The sequence below is a fragment of the Scatophagus argus genome, chromosome 11, assembly GCF_020382885.2.
Source record: "Scatophagus argus isolate fScaArg1 chromosome 11, fScaArg1.pri, whole genome shotgun sequence".
Lineage (NCBI taxonomy): Eukaryota > Metazoa > Chordata > Actinopteri > Scatophagidae > Scatophagus > Scatophagus argus.
In genome coordinates this window covers 10,365,533-10,385,202 of record NC_058503.1, presented here as the reverse complement: position 1 = coordinate 10,385,202, position 19,670 = coordinate 10,365,533, and the positions used below count along the sequence as shown (strand labels likewise).

Sequence of the window (19,670 nt, the reverse complement as noted above, 5' to 3'; positions counted from 1 at the left end):
TCTCTGCCTTTGAATTATTTATTTATAGTGAGATTGGTAAGGAAATATCTCCAAATACACGCACACACACACACACACACACACACACACACACACACAGCTGGTATGATTTAATTGTATTTACACATCAAGATATCATGGTAGCTGCGCCATATGTGAGTATGCTGTATTAACTGAGTTATAGCTCTGCACAGGCTCTGCTGGCTGACTGCACTGCCACAAAGCTAAGTAACCAGGTCATGTAATCATTCTCTAATAAAGTTTCAAAATAATCATTGCCTGTTTAGGGATAGAGCCATAAGACAACATATGGCAATTGGCAAAAGGAATACCTTCTGTCTATCATCTCTGATAAAAAAAAAAAATTGAAATTATCTGATGAAAATGTTGCTTAAAAAGTTCAGCGAGGAATCACTGCATGCAAGTGATCTCTCAGGATGAAACAATGAAAATCAAAAAGCTTTTTTTCATCTTGGTTAAACAGGAAAGAGAAACAGCTGAGGGTGTAGGAGGGAGGATGAAGAGGCAGCTGTTCAGCAGAGAAGGACAGATTATGATCTACTCCATGTTGTTGACACTATTAACAAATACTACCAACACCAGAGACGGATAGGTGAAAACATGAATCATTTCTGCTAAGCAAGCAGTAGCCTTTACGTTTATATGCGCAGTTTTTTGGCCACAGACACCAGCAGTGTACAGTATCACACTGACACAGAAGTATGAATTAGCCTTAACCCTCCCCCACCCCCTGCTGTGTCTATCCTGGTCTCACCAGCTGTTATGAGCAACAGCGCAGGTGGGGTCATGACTGTTGTAGCCCAGGGGGCCCATAAATTAGGACTAGTTAGCATAGTGAGAGCAGACAACAGCATGACCCAGGTGTGACACAAAACAGAGTCCCAGGCCAGACCTGCAGGCTTCGAGATTTGAGTCACAAAAATGTTGATTTGACATGGACTTTACTCCCCTAAGAGCTGAATTGACACAAAACTTGAAAGCAAAAACATTAATGTGTAAGATCATTATCTGAACAGGTGTGGTGAACAGGTGTGCAGCCAGTTAGCTTAACATAGCACAAATAACTGGAAACAAGCAGCAACAGTTATTAACTTAACAATGAATTGTGGTTAGAAAGGTCCCGATATGATTTAAGTGGAATCTACTTTAACTCAGTATTTTTAGCGGTCACATCTCCAATCAGTACTGTCTCAGTGCTTGCTGCCAAAATATTTAAAATTTGTTGTTAAAATGAGATTTTGGGTATAGCCATTTTCTTTTCAACTAAAAACCAACTAAAATTCAATGTCAGGCACATTTTAGATAATGGATGAATCAGTACTGATTCAGTGTTGGTCACGATTGATAATCTGACATCTGTTCATCATTAAAACATTATGAGCACTTTCAGTTTGGTTTTCAGTTTTAATATAAGGCTTCAGTGTTAAGTCAGTAATTCTACCTGTCAGGATTTCACATATTTTGCTATCGCCTGGCTCTGTCCAAAGCTAAGACAACCAATTCTTGGCTGTGAGCACCAACTTCCTGAGGTCTTGTTGTCACTGTGAGTTTGCCAGGCAAGCAGCAGAGACTACAGAAAGTTACTGCTGGCAGCCAAGAAATAGTCCAACACATAACCCTCCATGGGCTGATTTTGTTACCTTTTCTGCTTCTCTCTGGTGTTGCTAAGCTAAGCTAACCGGTTGCTGGCTGCTGCTTCATATTTAGTGCACACTCATGAGAGTAACATCTATCTTCTTATCTAACCCTTGTCAAGACAAGTGAATGAGTGTATTTCCTGAAATGTCAAACTGTCTCTGCCCTATTGTAATTCAGCGGGAGAGAGAAGTGAGCTACGCAAGATGCAGAATTTGCGAGTCAACTCTTTGTACCCCAGCTCGAGATAGTGAGACTCTCCGAGGTAGCCTATATGTCTGCTTCTTTATGTTTGATTCTCCCTTTGCCCTCTGGCTGTTTTGCCTGCTTTCCAAGGCTCTGAAAAGTATAACTGGGAGTTCTCGACGCTGCTGGCCTACAAAACCTCCCTCAGTGAAGTTTTCCTTTTCATGCAGCCCTCTACATCTTTTAATCCCTACATGTGGACCCCTGACGCCACCTGGCTGTCTTTACTTGAGTCATACAAAGATAAAACAATGACGTACAGTATATCCTCTTCATCCTCCCACTCGCTGAATGCTGCTGTACTCTCTTGTTCTTGTTCTTGATTAGAGCTGCGTGGATGTAATGGGCAGTTGTTGAAAGTGTTTGTCAGCTGTTAGAGAGGCCTGCTGGCCTCTTTAACTGGCCCTCTAATGGACGTTAAAACACGTAGTCTCCTTCTCGCTCAATGTCAAACACTCACACAGAGTGTCACACCTGCTTCCTAGCTGACAGGATACCAGCAGCCAGCCTATTTTCCCTTGAACACTGAAAATCATTTATCTTCTCCTCAGTTCAGAAGAAATGTTCAGCCTCGCTCAGACATACTGTTTAATAAATCAGGCAGAGCATATGGGATTTGTCCAAGGTTTTGAAGCTGGTGGAAGGGTCAGAGGTTGTTAATGACAGCCCTGCTACACTGGTTTCTTCATTCTGACTCAGATGATGATTATCACCAGCAGGAGGACAAAGAGTAGGAAAAGAGCTGCATTTGGGGACTGAATTGTAATATTTGATGCTGCCTGGAGCCCATCAATCAGTGATCTAAGAATCTGTGAAGAAAGAGTGCTGCTTTACATGGTTCACATTGGAATGACATGCTTACCCAGTGCCATGCACGGTGAATGAACAACCAAACATAATGGTTTTACACCATTGCCAGCATCAGCAGAGGCACAAATTCACTTATGTCAAATTTAGATGAAGAAGATGTGAGGAAATGAAAGAAAAATTGTCATCTCACAGGCTGCAGTATAAAGAAGCACATACAAGTTTATTTTGTCGCACAAGTTCACGAAATGCACGTGATTCCTATGGAGCCGTGCCTCTATCCTCTCTAAGTGTTAATGTTTCCCTTGCATGAAAATGTTTCCTCTTTCTACCGCTTTCATCTTTTCTCCCTCCAGTTTTCCCTCATCGTGGAATCTCTCTGTCTCCCTCACACTCTTGCTCTCTCTGGTAATGATGTTAACAGGGTCAAATGCTTTCAGGAGCCTGGAGGGAGAAAGACTCCGAGTGATTTTGGAGAATGGTTAACCAGCACTGAGAAGTGTGGAGTGGAAAATACTCTTATGTTCTTCATCTTTCTCCAGCGTTTATTTCTCTCTGTCACACATATGCATGTGGCATAATAAGTCAGTGGTATGCTTGTATATTCACTTAGTTCAGTACGTTTTTGTGGTGTTCAGCACCCTGGAGGCAGCTGTCATCCTTCTCTTTAGCTTCCCCCTTCTTCCTCTTTTTCCTCTCCCCACCGCGCTATCCTTTCCTTACCCATCGCTACCTCGCCGTCTGAGAATCTTCACAAGATTTCAGATCCGTGAGATGAGTCTGAACCTCCCCAGGGGAGATAGGACATTGACTAGGTCCATTTTTTATGTCTAGCAAGCATGTTCATAATTAATTCATATTTCACTGGCTGGAGTTACTTAAGTTCTCCCGCTCCTCAACTTTCCCTGAAAGTTTTTGTTGAAAAGTTTGAGAGTGTGAACTTTCACACACAGCATCAAGGGTGGGCAAGACTTGATTTGGTTTTGATCTGAAACCTAAGAATACTACCAGGGCCAAAATCAACAGTATTGATATAGTTACTGATATGTTTATTTTAAACCCTGAAAACTTGGTTTCAGATCTTTAGTATTTCTCATCATTATTCATTCATGATAAGCAACACTTATTTTATTATTACAGCATTATTAGTTAATATTAAGGGTTTAATACTCCAAAACTCAGCTAGTCTCCTTCACCAGGACTACGTGGCTGTGGTTTATTAACATTTGATTAGCAAACCCCACACAACTGCTATCAGAAACTGATTAAAATGCTGGTAAATTTTGATTACTGCATGGAAATGCACGACACTGCATAGAGAAAGTGCACATACAGAAATCTCTGGTGTAAATAACCAAAACTCAGAAAATGTTGTCTTTTATGTCGTACCCCATCACTCACAGTAAGAAGCTGACTGATAAGAAGTGCTTTTCATGGGTCTTTTGAGAGAAGTTTATCTTCTATCACAAAAGGCAGTGTGGTGTGTCGTGATTTATGTGGTGAATGCATCATTAATTGGCCACTTCTGATTACTTAATCGCCTACATGTGAAATAACTGGCATGTGTGCTTGTTTGTCTTTTCTGAGGTGACAAAGTGAAGTCTGCATGGCTGCATGAAAGAGCAGCAGAGAATCATAGTTCATGCACCAAGAAGTGTGTGCATGATACTGCATGTTACACTGTGTTGTAGAGACGGTTCCTTTGCTTTATGATTGTTGTTACAAGTATCAAAACTTAGTTTTGGCAGTACTTTGGTATTCTGGTGGTAAGGCAGACTCAGCCTTTGCTGGCAGGCCATAGGTGTTTTCTGTTTTTCTATGTGTGTGTGTGCGTGTGTGCGTATGTAATTAGGAGCGAAAGCAAAGTGAGAATAAGTGATGGACAGCTCAAATCTCCAAATTAGCACATCTCCACGCCGCTGTGAATGTTCTGTATATTACTTACACCCTGCAGTGTTTTTATTATACACCTTTCTAGGTGTATAATTATCCTGTGTCATAGACGAGTGATGATATGACTGGTAGGCATGAATGCTAGTGGCCTTGCTGCTGTTTCCACTGAGAATAAGACACTGGCCACAAATGATTGGATTAGTGTTTAACCCCCCCTTCCACTTAGCATAATCCTCTTTGCAGCTTTGTGTGCATGGATGTGTGTATGTGCGTGCATGCATGCGTGCGTGCATGTGTGTGTGTGTGTTTACTAGAGTCATCTACTCCCATTGCCCTGTATGCTACAACTGACAAACAGCAAGGTCACTTGGAGAGCTAGTCTATGGTCATTCACCATCATCCAACACGGGACGCATGTTTCCGGCCTCCAGCCATCGAGCTGTGTGCGAAACAGCCGGCGAGCAAAGATGAGAGATGAGACACAGAGTGAGGACAGGAGGAGGAGAGCAGTAGTGAGACATCAGTAGCATGCAGAGATGGAGATGAGTGTTAATAATAGAAAATCTAAGGCCTTGTTGAGAAAACATGGGCACTTGGTGATCAAGGCAGCACAGCCAGAGGTGGAGGAGTGGGGTGGGGGTTGTGGGCATAGGATTATTGTGGAAGGTTGGTGGAATAGAGCGATCAGTTGAAGGTCTGCAGGGTTTGGTATGTCATTGTCAGCCTTTCTAAACAGCCTGCAGAGCGATGGGCACTTTGAAGTTTCACAGAGCTGCTTAAATCTTGCCTGAAAAGACGCAGAGAACCGCGAGGCAGTGAGAAGAGACAGGAATATACAGGGAGACAGAGCACGAGAGGGAGAGAGGGAGAGGAGGGGCAGGACGAAGGCAAGGATTGATGAGGGGAGGAAGGGAGTGAGAGTAATCAGAAGTAAGGAGGCAGCTTGTTTCAGGAGGATGACAGGAGATCGGCGAGCAGAGGAAAGCTCTTAGTGCACCGACACAGTATGCGTAGTATGTCTTTTTCGGGATGTATGAGTAATATGTTTCCAGCAGTTCTAGATGAGTAGCTGCAACATGAGAAGCAATGATGCAGCGGTACAGCTCTGACCTGATCTGAGCTGAATGTGGGTAGACTGGGCGCCGCCAGATTATAGCACTGACGAAAAAACAGGGAACTAAGGCCTGAGTCAGAATGGATGGCTGCCTCTTACCTAATGCATCCCATGACTTGCTCAGCCAGATTCAGTCAGCACACTTCACTGTAGACTTTATATACAATATACAATCTCATTTTGTAAGTCAAGAGCGTTTGGTGTTATCTCACTGTTGAAGGATTTCCCATGTTAACCGACTTTTTTTTAATGCCAGCGGCCAAATGATTATCAGGATATGGCTTCTGGTGACAAGATGGAAAGCAATGTGCCAAATGACCGAAAAGGTGCCAGCCATATGAGCACAAACCTCCTCCTTGCTTAACAGACCTTTTATCAGAAGTATAGAAAATGTACAAACAAGTCATATTTATGTACAGCTACTGTTCCTCAAAGGGAAATATATATATATATATTTTGCTTATTAAAATGGCTTATTTATTCAGCTCCTTTTCATGTGCTCACAGAAAAAACTCCAGCTCTAACGATTTGTTATTGATTATGTTATATTTGTGCAAAGAAAGCATCAGAAGAGGTGTTATATTATTCAGCAGGACTGCATGAAAAATGTAAGCAGTCTGGGAAAGTATAGAATTATTATAAAACACACTCATTTCAGGCCTTGTACAGCATTCCTGTAATATTTCTGGGACATATTTGGCTGGAGTCTTTGATATTGTAGCAAGCTTGAAATACTTTATTCTTTTTTTTTTTTTACTATTTTTGCTGTCACTAAAATATTTTATGATTTTACTGCAGAGGCAACTGATATTCAGATAATTGCCACTTGGCCACATAAAAGGTTTTTCTTTTCCTTTTCTTTAAGAACAAGGTCAGCAAGTCTAAATATTAGAGATGTTGTATTCAGTGGGTTTCATAATTTATGTCCTGGTTAATCCTGTGGGGATCCTTTAGGAGAAAGTAAGCCATAAAGAATGATTGATTTAATCAGGTTTTTCATATGTATGCCATTGGTATACACACACAGATCTGAATTCGCTCACACTAATAACAGTGAATGAAAGATGGGGGCGTAGTGGAAGTGCAAGAGAAAGTTACTATGAGACGAGAGAGGATGTTGAAGTTAAAAAGCTGTTCTGGTGAATTATTAATGCCAAGCATTGTGCCCACAGACACAGCATCTTACAGACTTTCTCTCACACTTAGTCGCACATGCATACACACACACACACACACACACACACACACACACACACACACACACGCATATGCACACTCACAAACACAGCTGCAGTCCCCAGTTGCTTGTGCAGACAGGAAACGGTGTACTTGTCGCTCTGTCTGGATTTAGGGGGTATGTGTAAGTGCTCTGTTGTCTCCGGCCCCAATGAGAGGGATGTTTGTAGTTGTTCCCTGAATGGTGAATGTGTGTGTGTGTGTGTGTGTGTGTGTGTGTGTGTGTGTGTGTATGCATGTGTATGTGTGACCGTGCAAGGGGTTGAGGCAAGATTCACATATGCTGTCTGCCTAAATATAGGTTTAACACACACGTTAGCTTTCAGTTTCTTACAGTACAACACAATGCTGTTACTGCTGCCTTTGTTTTGATTTTTTCAAAAACAACATTGGTAAAGGTGTTTCCTCGTCAAAATAATGTTAAATGTTAATGTTTACAAGGAGCAAATGTATAAAATTAATTTATATTTCTGACCTAGGACAATGGAGGTATTTGATCAATTTATATTTTTCTGCTGATTTGTCTGATTTAACCATCTGTAGCTCTAATACACATGACAATGGGAGTGTCAGACAAAACACTTTTTATTATCCTGTACCTGTATTGTTTGACACCATTACGCGCACCGTGGACACTGCCCTCTCACCTGAGCTTCCATATGGCTGCCTCTTACCTCTCAACAGTGCAGCTGCTTTGCCGTCCAGAACGGTGAAGGGTGAGTGCGTGTAAAAGTAGCGAGCGTGATTGCATCTCAGCTGTTTAAAAGAGTCGCTGCGAGTCTTTCAAGTGGCTAGTGGTGTTCAGAAACTCTGTGTGTGTGTGTGTGTGTGTGCACACCTCAACCTCGCTAAGCACTCTTGAGAATGCTTAGCTGCACATGCCACGTTGTTCCTGTATTTCCTGGGAGATGCGGGGTGCATCAACTCTGCCAGTGCTAAATATTTAAACTGCAGATTTGTAATCCATGTTCTCTCTTTCCTCTCTCCCTGACTTCACCCCATCCTCTCTGCCTCTCTCTTTCTCTTTCCTCCCTTCACCTCTCTCACCTCTACTTCCATCTGCAGCCGGGTTTGCCGAGGCTCAGAGAGTGGTCACAGTGCAAGATGGACCCCTGATACGGACCGAGGGCTCTCACGTGACCATCTGGTGCAATGTGACGGGCTACAAAGAGGGAGTGGAGCAGGACTTTGAGTGGTCCATGTATCTACCATCAGCACCGGACAGGGAGATCCGCATCGTCAGCACGGCTCAGCCAAATTATGCCTATGCTGTTTATGCCCAGAGGGTGAACAACAAAGAGATCTACGTGGAAAGGCTGAGCCGCGACTCCGCTGTGCTCCACATCACTAAAGTGCAGGCCAAGGACCAGGGTCTGTTTGAGTGTTACACACCCAACACAGATGGGCGCTACCTGGGATCCTACAGCGCACGTACTAACCTCACGGGTGAGTCTTTAAGCACGCGCATACACACTGTGCACAGGTAAAACACGTGTTGTTACTACAGATGCTCATATGGTGATGTTGCATACATGAATGCAATTGTCCAAAACCAATACTAGTCATAGGCTGCTGTATAATTAATACAATCAATCACACAGCCAAATTGCTCTTTGAATGGGTCATCAAAAGCTAATTACCTCTCCCACTGCCTAAATACATCATGTGGGTGTATTTCTGTACCATTATTATAATAATAACTGAATACAGTCCTCGTACTTTGCTTTAAAAATAACAGCATGCCATTCATTAAAGGTATGGTGCTGTAAGCAATGCTGAGATGAGTTCGTCCAAGTCTAGTTTGTGTCTTGTGTTCTGGTAGCACAGGCAGAGCTTGAGAACACACATGCACAGTATTTGGATGATGTGATACATATATGTGACATACGTACGCAAACATGATTGGAATTCTATATATCAAATTACCATCCAACAAGGCGAGTTTATCTGTATACTGTAGCACCTTTCAAACCCAGTGATAATTGAAAGTGCAAACACTAATTTAATATGACTCACCTCTGTAGCAGGATTGTAATTAAGTTCATAAGGTAAGGTACTGTTACTGCTATTTAGATGTCTAATAACAATGTAATTCCAAGGGTATCAAACCTAATTATTGACACAGGGCACGTATACGAAATACAGGACCTGTCTTGAGCCATCTAAGATTTTTAAAGTTGGGCCTTTTGGGCCCTTGAGGGTCTGGGGCTTTGAGCAGCTGCCATGCTTATAAGTGCTGTGAATTTGAATTCAATTTGTCTTGTTGTTAGAGGTGTAAAATAAAACCAAGATGGGCTTATCGTAAATGAATAAATAAAACATTAACCAGAGCCTGTCCATAAAACTAGCTGTAACCTTTGCACCCTTTGGAAAGGGAGATGAGAAGATGTGTTGCACTCCAGCGTCATACAAAGTCCCATCTGTTCTGACCAGAGAAAAACAGACTCTCCCTTATCTCTCTCAGTCACAATCGGACACCCACACAAACTCCTGTACCTCTGTCCTACTTCTGCTGTATTCTCTCCCTTGCCATGAAATGTTTCAGTAACATACCCAGCATGTAGAGATAGGACTGTTTGAAATAGCATCATTATTGTCCATCTTTTTCCTCTGTCCTGATGACTCTCTTGCCCAGAGACATATAGACATCTACTGGACAGAGTGACTGAAGATGCAGCTGTCATAGTTGGGGATTCAGTTCCCTTCATAACTTCATGCCTTTATCCCTCACGTGGCAGACCTTCCTTTCAGGGTCAAAGTGCAAACCAAATTCTTATTGGCAGAAAATGTGAGTTGCACTTTGTTTTTGTCCCAGTGTGTCACTCTGAGCTTCTGCATCGGGTCAGGCTGCAGAAACAAACCGTCGGAGAAGTGTTATTGTCAGGAGTTGTATTTTCTCTTCTGAGCGGTACGATCTGAATGTGGGTCTGGGCGCAGGCACAGGACACTTAAAAGCAGCACTTTTGATAGCACATAGTATTTATAGAAATGAGTGTGAGAGCGCTAGACGAAGTGAGAGCTGAGGTGTTGAGGGACTTTGTTATCTGAGCCTTCCTGTATCTTTAACCTCTTAACCCACTTTCGGAGGTCAGGGGTATGCAGCAGGGTCTTCAGTTCCTCTGTTGTACCCCAGCAGCTGCACGCCTTTTTTTGACGATTGCAAGCAAACAATACGTTCTCTTCCCCCCCCCCTCCTCACCACCCATTCCTCTTCTCTTCCTTGTGTCTTTCATTTTGTCATCTGTCTGTCTCTATTCATCAGCCTTGGCCTCTTTCTCTAACTTGCTCTTGTGCTGCCATTAACAACAAAAACATTTTTTTTTACTGACGCTGCTTTTGGGAACATGTGTTATCAAAGGACAAACAGAGCCAGAGAAGTACTATGGAGGAAATATGGGGAGGAAGGACATGAGACAGATAGGAGATATGTGTATGTGTGAGTTTGTGTGTGTCTTCTGGTGGGGTTTTTGGGTTAATTGTAGGGGGTAGAAGACCACACAGTAATCTGTGCCCTGAGAACTGCATTAGTGCTTACTCACAGGGTTGTGTTTCATCCACCATCACCTTTCTGCTCAAAGGGCAGAGAAGGGTTTTAATGTGGAACTTAATACCTGATGCCTAAGGATGAGAATAGTATCTGCTGTGCACCTGGGCACCGTTCTCCCTGATACTGTGACACTGTGTTTTCATGGGTTGTATTGTCTGTCTCATAGAATCACACACCTCAGCCATGCGTGTAGTTGATTGCCTGGAATGATGCTCCTTGCCTCTCTTCGTATGTGCAAGAGAAGGGGAAAAAGCAGACAGCAAGTGTTTGTGTCTTTTTTTACCCACTGTTATACTAAACTTAGATTAATCAAAATGTAGCTCTGCTCAGGACCCTTAGGCAATGCAGTAATATTACACATGTGAAAAGAATAATTGGCCATCATTGCACAAATGCTGGATCGTGTCCAATACATCATTGGATGGCACAGAGATACCGTAAAATCGTTATTCTTTAATACAGAGAAAAGTGAGATTTGACATTTGGAATACAAAGTGTTTTACTAAGTAGTAAGGTTGTTTGGATCAGAGCTCACCACTGTGGCCATACCTATAAATGGAATATTGGACAATGACAATGTACTAACTAATATTTTTATATGAAAAATGAATTTGAAATCTCAAAGTCCACAGAGAAAAATCACCCAGCTCTGCATTTCCCTTCAGCTCTATGGTGCTTCATAGTTTTTCTCTGTTTGTGGTTTTATGGCCTGCAACTGAACTGTTCTGGTTCAGTCTCACTGGTTTTCCTCATTTTTAGCAGCTGCAGGCAGTTAGAAAACTCTAAAATCCCACTTTACACTACCTGCTCAGCACTGAACAGCAGACACTTAGTGACTAGCTGGTGAACATAGCATTTAACAGCTAATGAGCGAGATATTTTCAGTAGTTGGTGTCATCACATCAAGTTGCCAGAAACACAACTTCAGATAAATCAGGGTTTCCCATACATTCAATTATCTGTGGCAGCCCACCACAATAACAGAAATGTCTGCCAGATATTAATTTTCTATTTTTGGAGCTGTGCATCCTCTCTCTCTCTTTGTCTCTGTTTCTTGAAGTGCATCATGTGTTTTCCTACACTTAGACTTTACTTGGGCGGTCCGCCCAGGTATATTAATGGCTGCCAAAGTATATTTGGCAACCTATCGATTGTTTAGTGAACAATTTCTCTTTGCTCTGACCCTCTCTGGTTCTTCCTGTAAATGCGCTGATTGTGGTGTGACGTCTCCTGTTTAGGCCTACTTGTTTTAAGCTTCTCGGTGCACGTGGTTTGGGCCAATGTGAGCTAGTACTGCTTTGGTTCCCATCGAGTGGATAGGCTACCTCATTAACAACAATTCTTCTCCACACTCCTCCACTCCTCTGTGAAGACAGAATCGGGCAACTTTAAATATCCTGCTGATGAAGAAAGATTTCTGACCAGATACATAAAGGAAGAGAAGAATAAAATCCCAAACACAGGAATATAATAATAATAATGATTAGAACAACAAAACTGTGATGCTTCAGCTGTGTACAGCCATATTTTGTATCCAGGCATATGTAGTTGTGTTTGCATATTTGAATTTCAAAGATAAGTAGATAAGTGGACTATTGGCCTTAATGGAGGGTTTTTTTTGTTTTTTTTATTTAATAAAATCCTCATAGATTGTTTGGATTTTTTTTTCTTAAGTGTTGTTTATGCTCCACTGCTGGTGGCTAAATGTTACACAAGACATGCTTTTAACCTGCGTGTTGTGAAGCTCTTTGAGGTCAAAGGTCACATGTGGTTTCTCTGTGCACTCCTCCATACTCTTATCTTGGAGGCTGACTAAGCACAGTGTGTTGCATTTGAGTGTGTGTTTCCGTGTGCCTATTTGCAAAAGTTTGTGTGTGCGTGTGTGTGCGTATGTGTGTGTGACTTCCGCCTACACATCAGATTGCAGAAGAAAAGGACAACAACCTGACATGGCCATCATGGCTGTCCTTATCCTACGCACCAGCCTGTGTGTGAGAGAGTCCAACAGCCAGCAGAACAACAAGCCCTCACTGAGACAAGTATTACACTGCTCTTGCCTATGAGGCTCCCATATACCCTCACTGTCCTAGAAAGTACAGAGGAGTCACCAGGCTGGCAGATATACAGATTCTAGCCTCCGCATTTGGCAGGAGTCATCCATTCCCAGTACTGTTGTAATGTAGTAATAGAGCTAAGGAATGAAAGCCCTGGCGAATTTTCAGACAGAAGCATTCTCACTTCTTTGTTATTCACTGCCACCACACAGCAGAAAGGAAGAAAAGGTTCATCTTCAGATGTGTGACACTAGAGAAAAATCAAGTTTGGCACTGAGTGGTTTTGAAGAAAAGAAAGAGAGATGGATGGTGCAGAAGGCAGAGATGAGGAAATTGGAAAAGAGAGGAATGGGGACAAAAGCGGCAGTATTCGAGATGGGTAGTGGGGCAATGCTGAATAGAGTGTGTAACCAATAAATGATGAGCTCTTCCTCTCGACTCCAATGTGATTGGTTACACCTCCCCGAGGCATTACCCACAATACAGCTGGCGCTATAGGGGTGCGTTTTAAATAGTCCCTGCCTGATGTGACTCCTAAGGTTAATGCAGTTACTAACGGCCATACAAGCTCTAAATGCAATTAGCCAGCACAAATTGAAGAAGAAAGAGGAAGAGGAAAAAAGGGTAGAGATGAGACCTAGGAATTTCAATTAAGGAAGACGGAAACTATTTGGGAGAATCATTTTCAGAACAAGCCACGGTAAAATACCACATTTCTCCAGTCACACCTTTCATTTTTTATTACATTTATGGCCTATATTATTCTCTTACATTTTAGTGAAGGAAAGGAGTCTTTTCATGTGATGAATCTGTGGGCCAACTCTAAGATAAAAGTCTGTGAAGCAGCGCCTTCCCAGGGTCAAAATGCATTGTGTGTGTGTGTGTTTCTGTACATGAGAGTTACTGAAGAGGGCAAAGAGCACAAGCATTGATTTTTTTATTTTTTATTTTTTTTGACATAGCTGAGTTTGTGCTTTGCTAAACATACACACAAACTAAGAGTGGCAGAATCATGCTTCTGCTGAGCTCAGCGTTGCGATTGTGTCTGTGAGTGTATGTGTGTGTGTGTGTGTGTGTGTGTGTGTGTGTGTCTCCCCTTGCTCTTCGTTACACTAGGGAGTCAGCGCTGCCAAGTTGCACTCCTCCACTTCACTTAATGAGATAGACCCAATGTGGAGATGTCATCTTGCATTCTGTCCTTTACACTGGGCTACAAAGAGACTCCGCCCCCTTATTCCTTATGCCATGTCTCTACTCTCTGCCCTCTCTCTCTCTCCTCTCATCTGAATCCTGCTAGCTCCCATCAATCCGAACTTCTGGAGTGGATTCAGTCTGGTCCACCTCCTCAGCCAACCAGCTGATATCGGTCATGCATGTATATGGTTTTGTCTCTACAGGTGTTAGTTGAGCTTTATCACAGGAGAAAGACACAAGGGTGATTGAAGCACATAGAATGAGGTATTCAGTAAAGGCAGAGGGGCGACAATTTATATATGGGTGAAGACATGTTGACAAAGACAGATATAGTAAAATGCACTGGAGAAAAAGGTGAATAGAGGAAAATGTAGATAAACATAGATGTTGGTATTGATTGGGATCAGTGGCCTGTGTGTGACTGGAGTACTTTATCTTCCTCGTCTCTCCTCGCAGTAGCACTTCAAGCTGTCTCTGCTTCCCCTTTCTCCTTACTGGCCTCAGCATCACCTCTCTGTTTCATTTACAAATACATTCCCCGCTCGGCCTTTTGTTTGTGTGTGTGTGCGCGCACACAACACACAAGCATGCACACACACACACACACACACACACAAGCTCATACTGGCTTTAAGCTGCGGACCAGGCAGGACTCCAAATGGAAAGAGATTTTATCACCATGTCTGGCTTGCCATTTCCTTGCACATCTCATCTACTTTAGTGGACAGGGCTTCCTGCTCAATAACATTACTGCCACTCCGACCCACCATACACAGACGCATGCATATACACACACAGAAACACAAACAGAGCTGCAGTCACACACTGTAGCGAGCTGTCAGTCAGGACAGATGTCGCACCCATAATTGAGTCTGAGAGAGACGGTGCTCTAGTGCTCCCATCGGAAGATCATCCTTTCTACTGAACATCACTGACGAGGGCTTTAACAACCCAGCGGCTCACTGTGGTAGACAATAGAACTGCTGAATAGAACATGTAGCACTGTGAATCAAACAGTCCTGTTCAACTGGGAAAACCAGACACCTTGATACTTTGTAGTGTAGTTGGGCAAAGTATACTATGCTGTATGTACATGTGTAGTCTTGGATTTAGGCTTAAATGTGAAACATGTTTGAAGGTTTTTACAGTAATCCTCATGAAGGCATGAAGTGTTGGGGCAGTGAATCAAAAAAGAAACTAATAAAATCAGAAGAGATGTGTTTTAGAGGAGCAACTATTGAAATTGTCTTCAAAGTGTGATCTCATCACAAAATGGTCAGGATCACATGTGAAGGGGCTATTGCCAGCTACCTGTTACTTGTAGTCATTTGGAAACATTGAACAGATTCATCAGGTAGAAAATTTTTTTTTTCTTGGAGAAATTAACCGTATACTTAATGAATGGTGAAAAGGGAACCAGCAGAACTGATAAACAAAAGACCAGCAACACCTGCTCTGTATTACCTGCACAATACTGTCATATGTGTAAAGAACGCCTATAAACTATAAAAATTGCCAAAATTCAAGAGAACCACAGTGATGAAGCTGCAGGTCTTCACAGTTCCAAAGTTTTGGAGCCGATCCGAAGCAGACCTGTTGAACACCTCCTGGAACCTGACAATCATAAGGAGCTTTTTTCTTTTTTAAAAGGGGGCCCGAGAACAGTAAGATGGATAATTAGACTTGTTTCAAGATGCTGTTCTTCCAAACAGACAAATAAAACAAGGAAATAGAGAAGACGAACTCTGGCAGCACAATGAGGCACCACCAGTTACCAAACCAAACCAAACAGCCTTGGTAACAAAGTGTTATTTTTCCTGCACTCCACAATTCATGCTTAAAAAAAAAAAACAAAAACATTTTTGTCCTTCTATAATAGCAGGCAGCTGCTGGCAGTTGCTCAGGTATTAGACACACACTCTCCCCTACCCGATTTTTACTACATATAATTTGGACCTGGCCCAACTCAGGACCAGAATCAGACCTTGAATACCAGAAACGCAGTGGACTGTTGAGGGTTTCTGGATGAGGCCGTTCCATAGCCCTTTAGAACTGCCTCTTCCTCCAAATATTGCTTGCTGAGTAGTGTGTGGGGCCAATTAAGAAGCAGTTGCCAGTAAACATGAATCTAAATGCTCTCGTAGCCGACAGACAAACTTTTAAGCATACACTGCCTTGGAAATTTTGGTTGTTAACCCTTATGAAAATACTAATAATGTCAGAGATGCTCTGTATTTAGCTCATCACCCACGCTGCTGAGCTAAGCTAATGAGAAAGGATTTAATATGTTAAGAAATACACATTTGTGTGTATGTGTGCATAAGTCTTGGTGTGTGTTGAGTGCATATGTTTGTTAATGTTTATATAATGGTCTAAAAATGTGCCAGTGTTTCTGTAGTTGATTTGATTAGTTTAGCTAAAGTGCTAACCCTCAGGGGCCTGCTGCCTCTTCTCTGTGAGATTAACAGAACACAGCCACAGTCTGAATATGAATTCAGCATTAATATGGATGTGAATGGATATGCTAACGAGTGTTTGTGTTCCTGACATTAAAATGTGTGTTGGTAAATAGTGGAACTTGGACTATAATAGCCTCTAGGACGCTAAGTGAGTGTGTTTTAGGGCACCTAGCCAGCCGCTGCATTGTTTGATGTAGGAGGCTGCTTTGAAGCCTTATCCAAGTGCGCAGGGGCAGGGCAGGAGGTTTTTCCTGGTTCAAGCCATACATCTGATAGCCCCTTTTGACACGGACACAAATACACACCCAGGCGTCAGAATCCATTTACACACATTCATTTGTAAGAGCATGCACAGACATTGGCACTCATGTCCTCACTGAGGGCAGGCTATTCAAGACACATGCTGATCACATACACTCTTTCAGGTGCATAGAGAGGTACTGAACTGGCTTTGTTAAAGAGTTACTGCACACGGGCATCTCCTAGTTGGCAGTGATGTAGCTCTTTGCGCAACACAGCTGGCTGCAGTCACAAGCACATAATCTGCACTCCGTTTGGCTGTACCAGCATGCTGATTGTTATGTAGCTGCTAGGGCGGGGAAACCCTATTAAAAAAAAGACCAGTCAACATATGAGGCAGCAGATAGACTGTGCTATCAGCTGATAATCAGCAGCACACAATGAAATTGCTATAGCAATCTTGAATATTATATCTTTGCAGCTTCTTTGCCTTGGCATGGACATTACAATATCATATTTCACTTTGTTCACCTGCCGCCCAAGTTTTGTGTGCCAAATTGAAATTTGAGCTGAACCTGCATCCAGTCTTCTCAGACCAGCACTATGACTCGCACACTGTTAGACCACACCCAGCTATGATCATAGGTGGTTAGAGGTTGATAAGATAAGCCTTTTATCCCACAGAGTTCAGGTAAGTGCAGCAGTGCTTTTCACTACCTCTTTGTCCCTGTCTTGGCATCCTCATCATCATCATGTTCCTGTCAGTGAGAACTGCTGATACCAGTTTAAAGATTAGAATCACACCCCCCCCCCCCCCCACCCCATTAGCATGCTAATCACAGCCTCGTTATTTCGAAAAAGCAGTGGGGAAACAGAGGTTTAGTCAGACCGTCAGACCGTCTGATGTAATGGATTTGAGTGTAGGCTGTAGAGCCACACCGCAGGCTGGGTTTGAGTAGCAGTGAAAAGCACAGAAGCCTTGGAGGCTAAACTCATTTTGGTGAAGTAGCACCGAGGCAAGCCGACCGATGACCCTTAAGCTCCATCTCGGGGACACACCACTATCTAAAATCTGCAGTGCAGAATCTAATAATGCACACACTCACATATCTAAAAGCTTTAGGAAGGACTTTTGACTTTGGGTAAAGACAATTCTCCACACAAACACACGCACACTCAGTTGACTGAGTGGTAGACAGCAGACATACAGTATGTGACCACCTGTGCCCCTATATAAGGGCAGCCAACTTGGGATGTGGGTGTATGTATGTGTGTGGGTGTGAGTATGTGTTTGAATGAGAGGGGTGGGGCGGAGTTGGCATATGCCTAATTCCCCTCAGTGCTGGCAGCTCAGACAGACAGTTGCTCCCTCATCTGCTGCCCTGCTGGATGGGTGCCTGGTGATTGAGTGCTGCCCACCACCCTTAGCCACACTTGTTTTCTTTCTCTATCTCCCCCACAGACACTGGTTCTCATACACCAACACCACACATGCACACCTCCTAATGCTCTACACCTCTGGCCAGTATCCACACTCGGCTCCACTCAGCTCCCGCCTTGCAGTGCGGTCTAACAACGTGATACTTTAGAGCTTGTCATTGTGTGTTATTCCCAATGTAAAAAGCCTTAGATATGGCCGTATTCCTGGACTCGTTTGCAAGTGCACCTTTTCAGGAGAGAAGGCGAGAGGAGCTGGCCCAAAGACAAGGCTTTGTACACTGATTAAAACACAATGATATGTTTTATAAGGTTCATGCACACAAACACACGCACACACACACAGAACTGGTCAGATGGCTGGGGCTATAACTGGTTCTATCCTCAGGGAAGTCTTTAATTGGTCACAGTGCTTTACCATCTGGGGCTGGAGCGATGGATGGAGGCAGGGATGAAGGGAGACGGTGGGAGCTCCTGTAAGGGGTACAGAGAGAGGGGAAAAAAGAGGGAGTGGAGACAGTAAGTGCAGCAGAGGGATGGAGCTTATTGGTTTTAATACTTGCACCTCCAGTAATATTAGAATCATAATATACTTGATAAATGCTGTTTATAGTGTACAAGCGGGAAGGTGTGCTCGTGTGTGAATGTGAATTATTCCACATTGTGTGTCTGTGTGTCTTTGTGCAACCGTGTGTGTCTGCAGGTAGGCAAGTTATTGCATGTAGTGTGTGAGCGCGTGCATGTTTGTGTGGATGTGTGTGTGTGTGTGTGTGTGGATGTGTGTGTAAAAGTGGTAATGACTCTGGGGTGTGTGTTTGTGCTGATGTTGGCAGACGGACCCTGCACATGTGCTAACAACCTCCAGGACAGCAGCGATGAAGAAGACAAACAGACCAACACACACACAGGGATGGTGTCTGTATGTATTTCTCTCCTCTAGAGCTCAGAGTGTTAGCTGTGATTTGCTACACGAACGGAGAGAAAAAGCCAAAGAAAGTATATGACAGATGAAGCGATGGAGAAAGTGGGTCTAAAGCTGGTGGGGAAAGAAAAAGTGCGAGGGTGATACTGAATTTTGGGGGGTGTTGGGGTGGAAGGACTATTTCATGTGTTTAGGCATGATGAGTAAATCTTTGATGCTGTAAAGGATTTCAGTCAACGATAGCTTTGCACACAGCTCTTCTCAAATGCTCTTAGGAAGATTTGTCTTTCATACTCCCACCTCTCTTCAGACTACCCCTCCTCTCACGCCTTGCCTTTTAATCTCCTGCTTACTCTCCATCTTCCCAACACACTCACTCAGGCTCATTTCCTGGCTGGGCCTCAGTGAGAGGTTGTGTCATATTATGTATATGTGTGTGTGCGTGTGTGTGCACATGTGTGTTTGCGCACGTCTTAGTTAGTGTTAAATCCTCCTCTTCTGGCTTTGTGTAAACAGCATCTCATATTTGAAAGCTTCTTCTCACCACAGATTCTCCCTTATCGCAACATTCAGCCTTTAAACGCCACGTCACCATTCTCCAGCTACAATATAACAAAGCCCACTCCTTCACTGGCTGCCCATCTTTCTTTTCTTCTCTTCTCCTACTTTCTCCTTTTGTTGTGCCTCTCCCTCTCTGTTTGAGCCATCCTTTAAGAAAACCATATACATATAAGCCCCACAAAACCAACTGGTTAGAATGAAGGGTGATTGAAAAGGGCTTGAGACGTATTTCAATGCATTTTTGTTCTTATTTCCATTTAATAGCATGTATTATATCATAAATACTTAATGTTGTGATTTTTTT

The 19,670-nt window shown here is 43.0% G+C and overlaps 1 protein-coding gene across 1 annotated transcript in view; it reads left to right on the top strand.

The window, feature by feature from the left end:
* Window positions 1-19,670, top strand: part of igsf3 (immunoglobulin superfamily, member 3) — a 68,029-nt gene that overhangs the window by 8,608 nt on the left and 39,751 nt on the right. Inside the window, exon 3 of the mRNA XM_046403303.1 lies at window positions 8,018-8,398. Within this exon, the coding sequence (XP_046259259.1) occupies window positions 8,018-8,398 (381 nt within the window). The remainder of the gene's footprint in view (window positions 1-8,017; window positions 8,399-19,670) is intronic.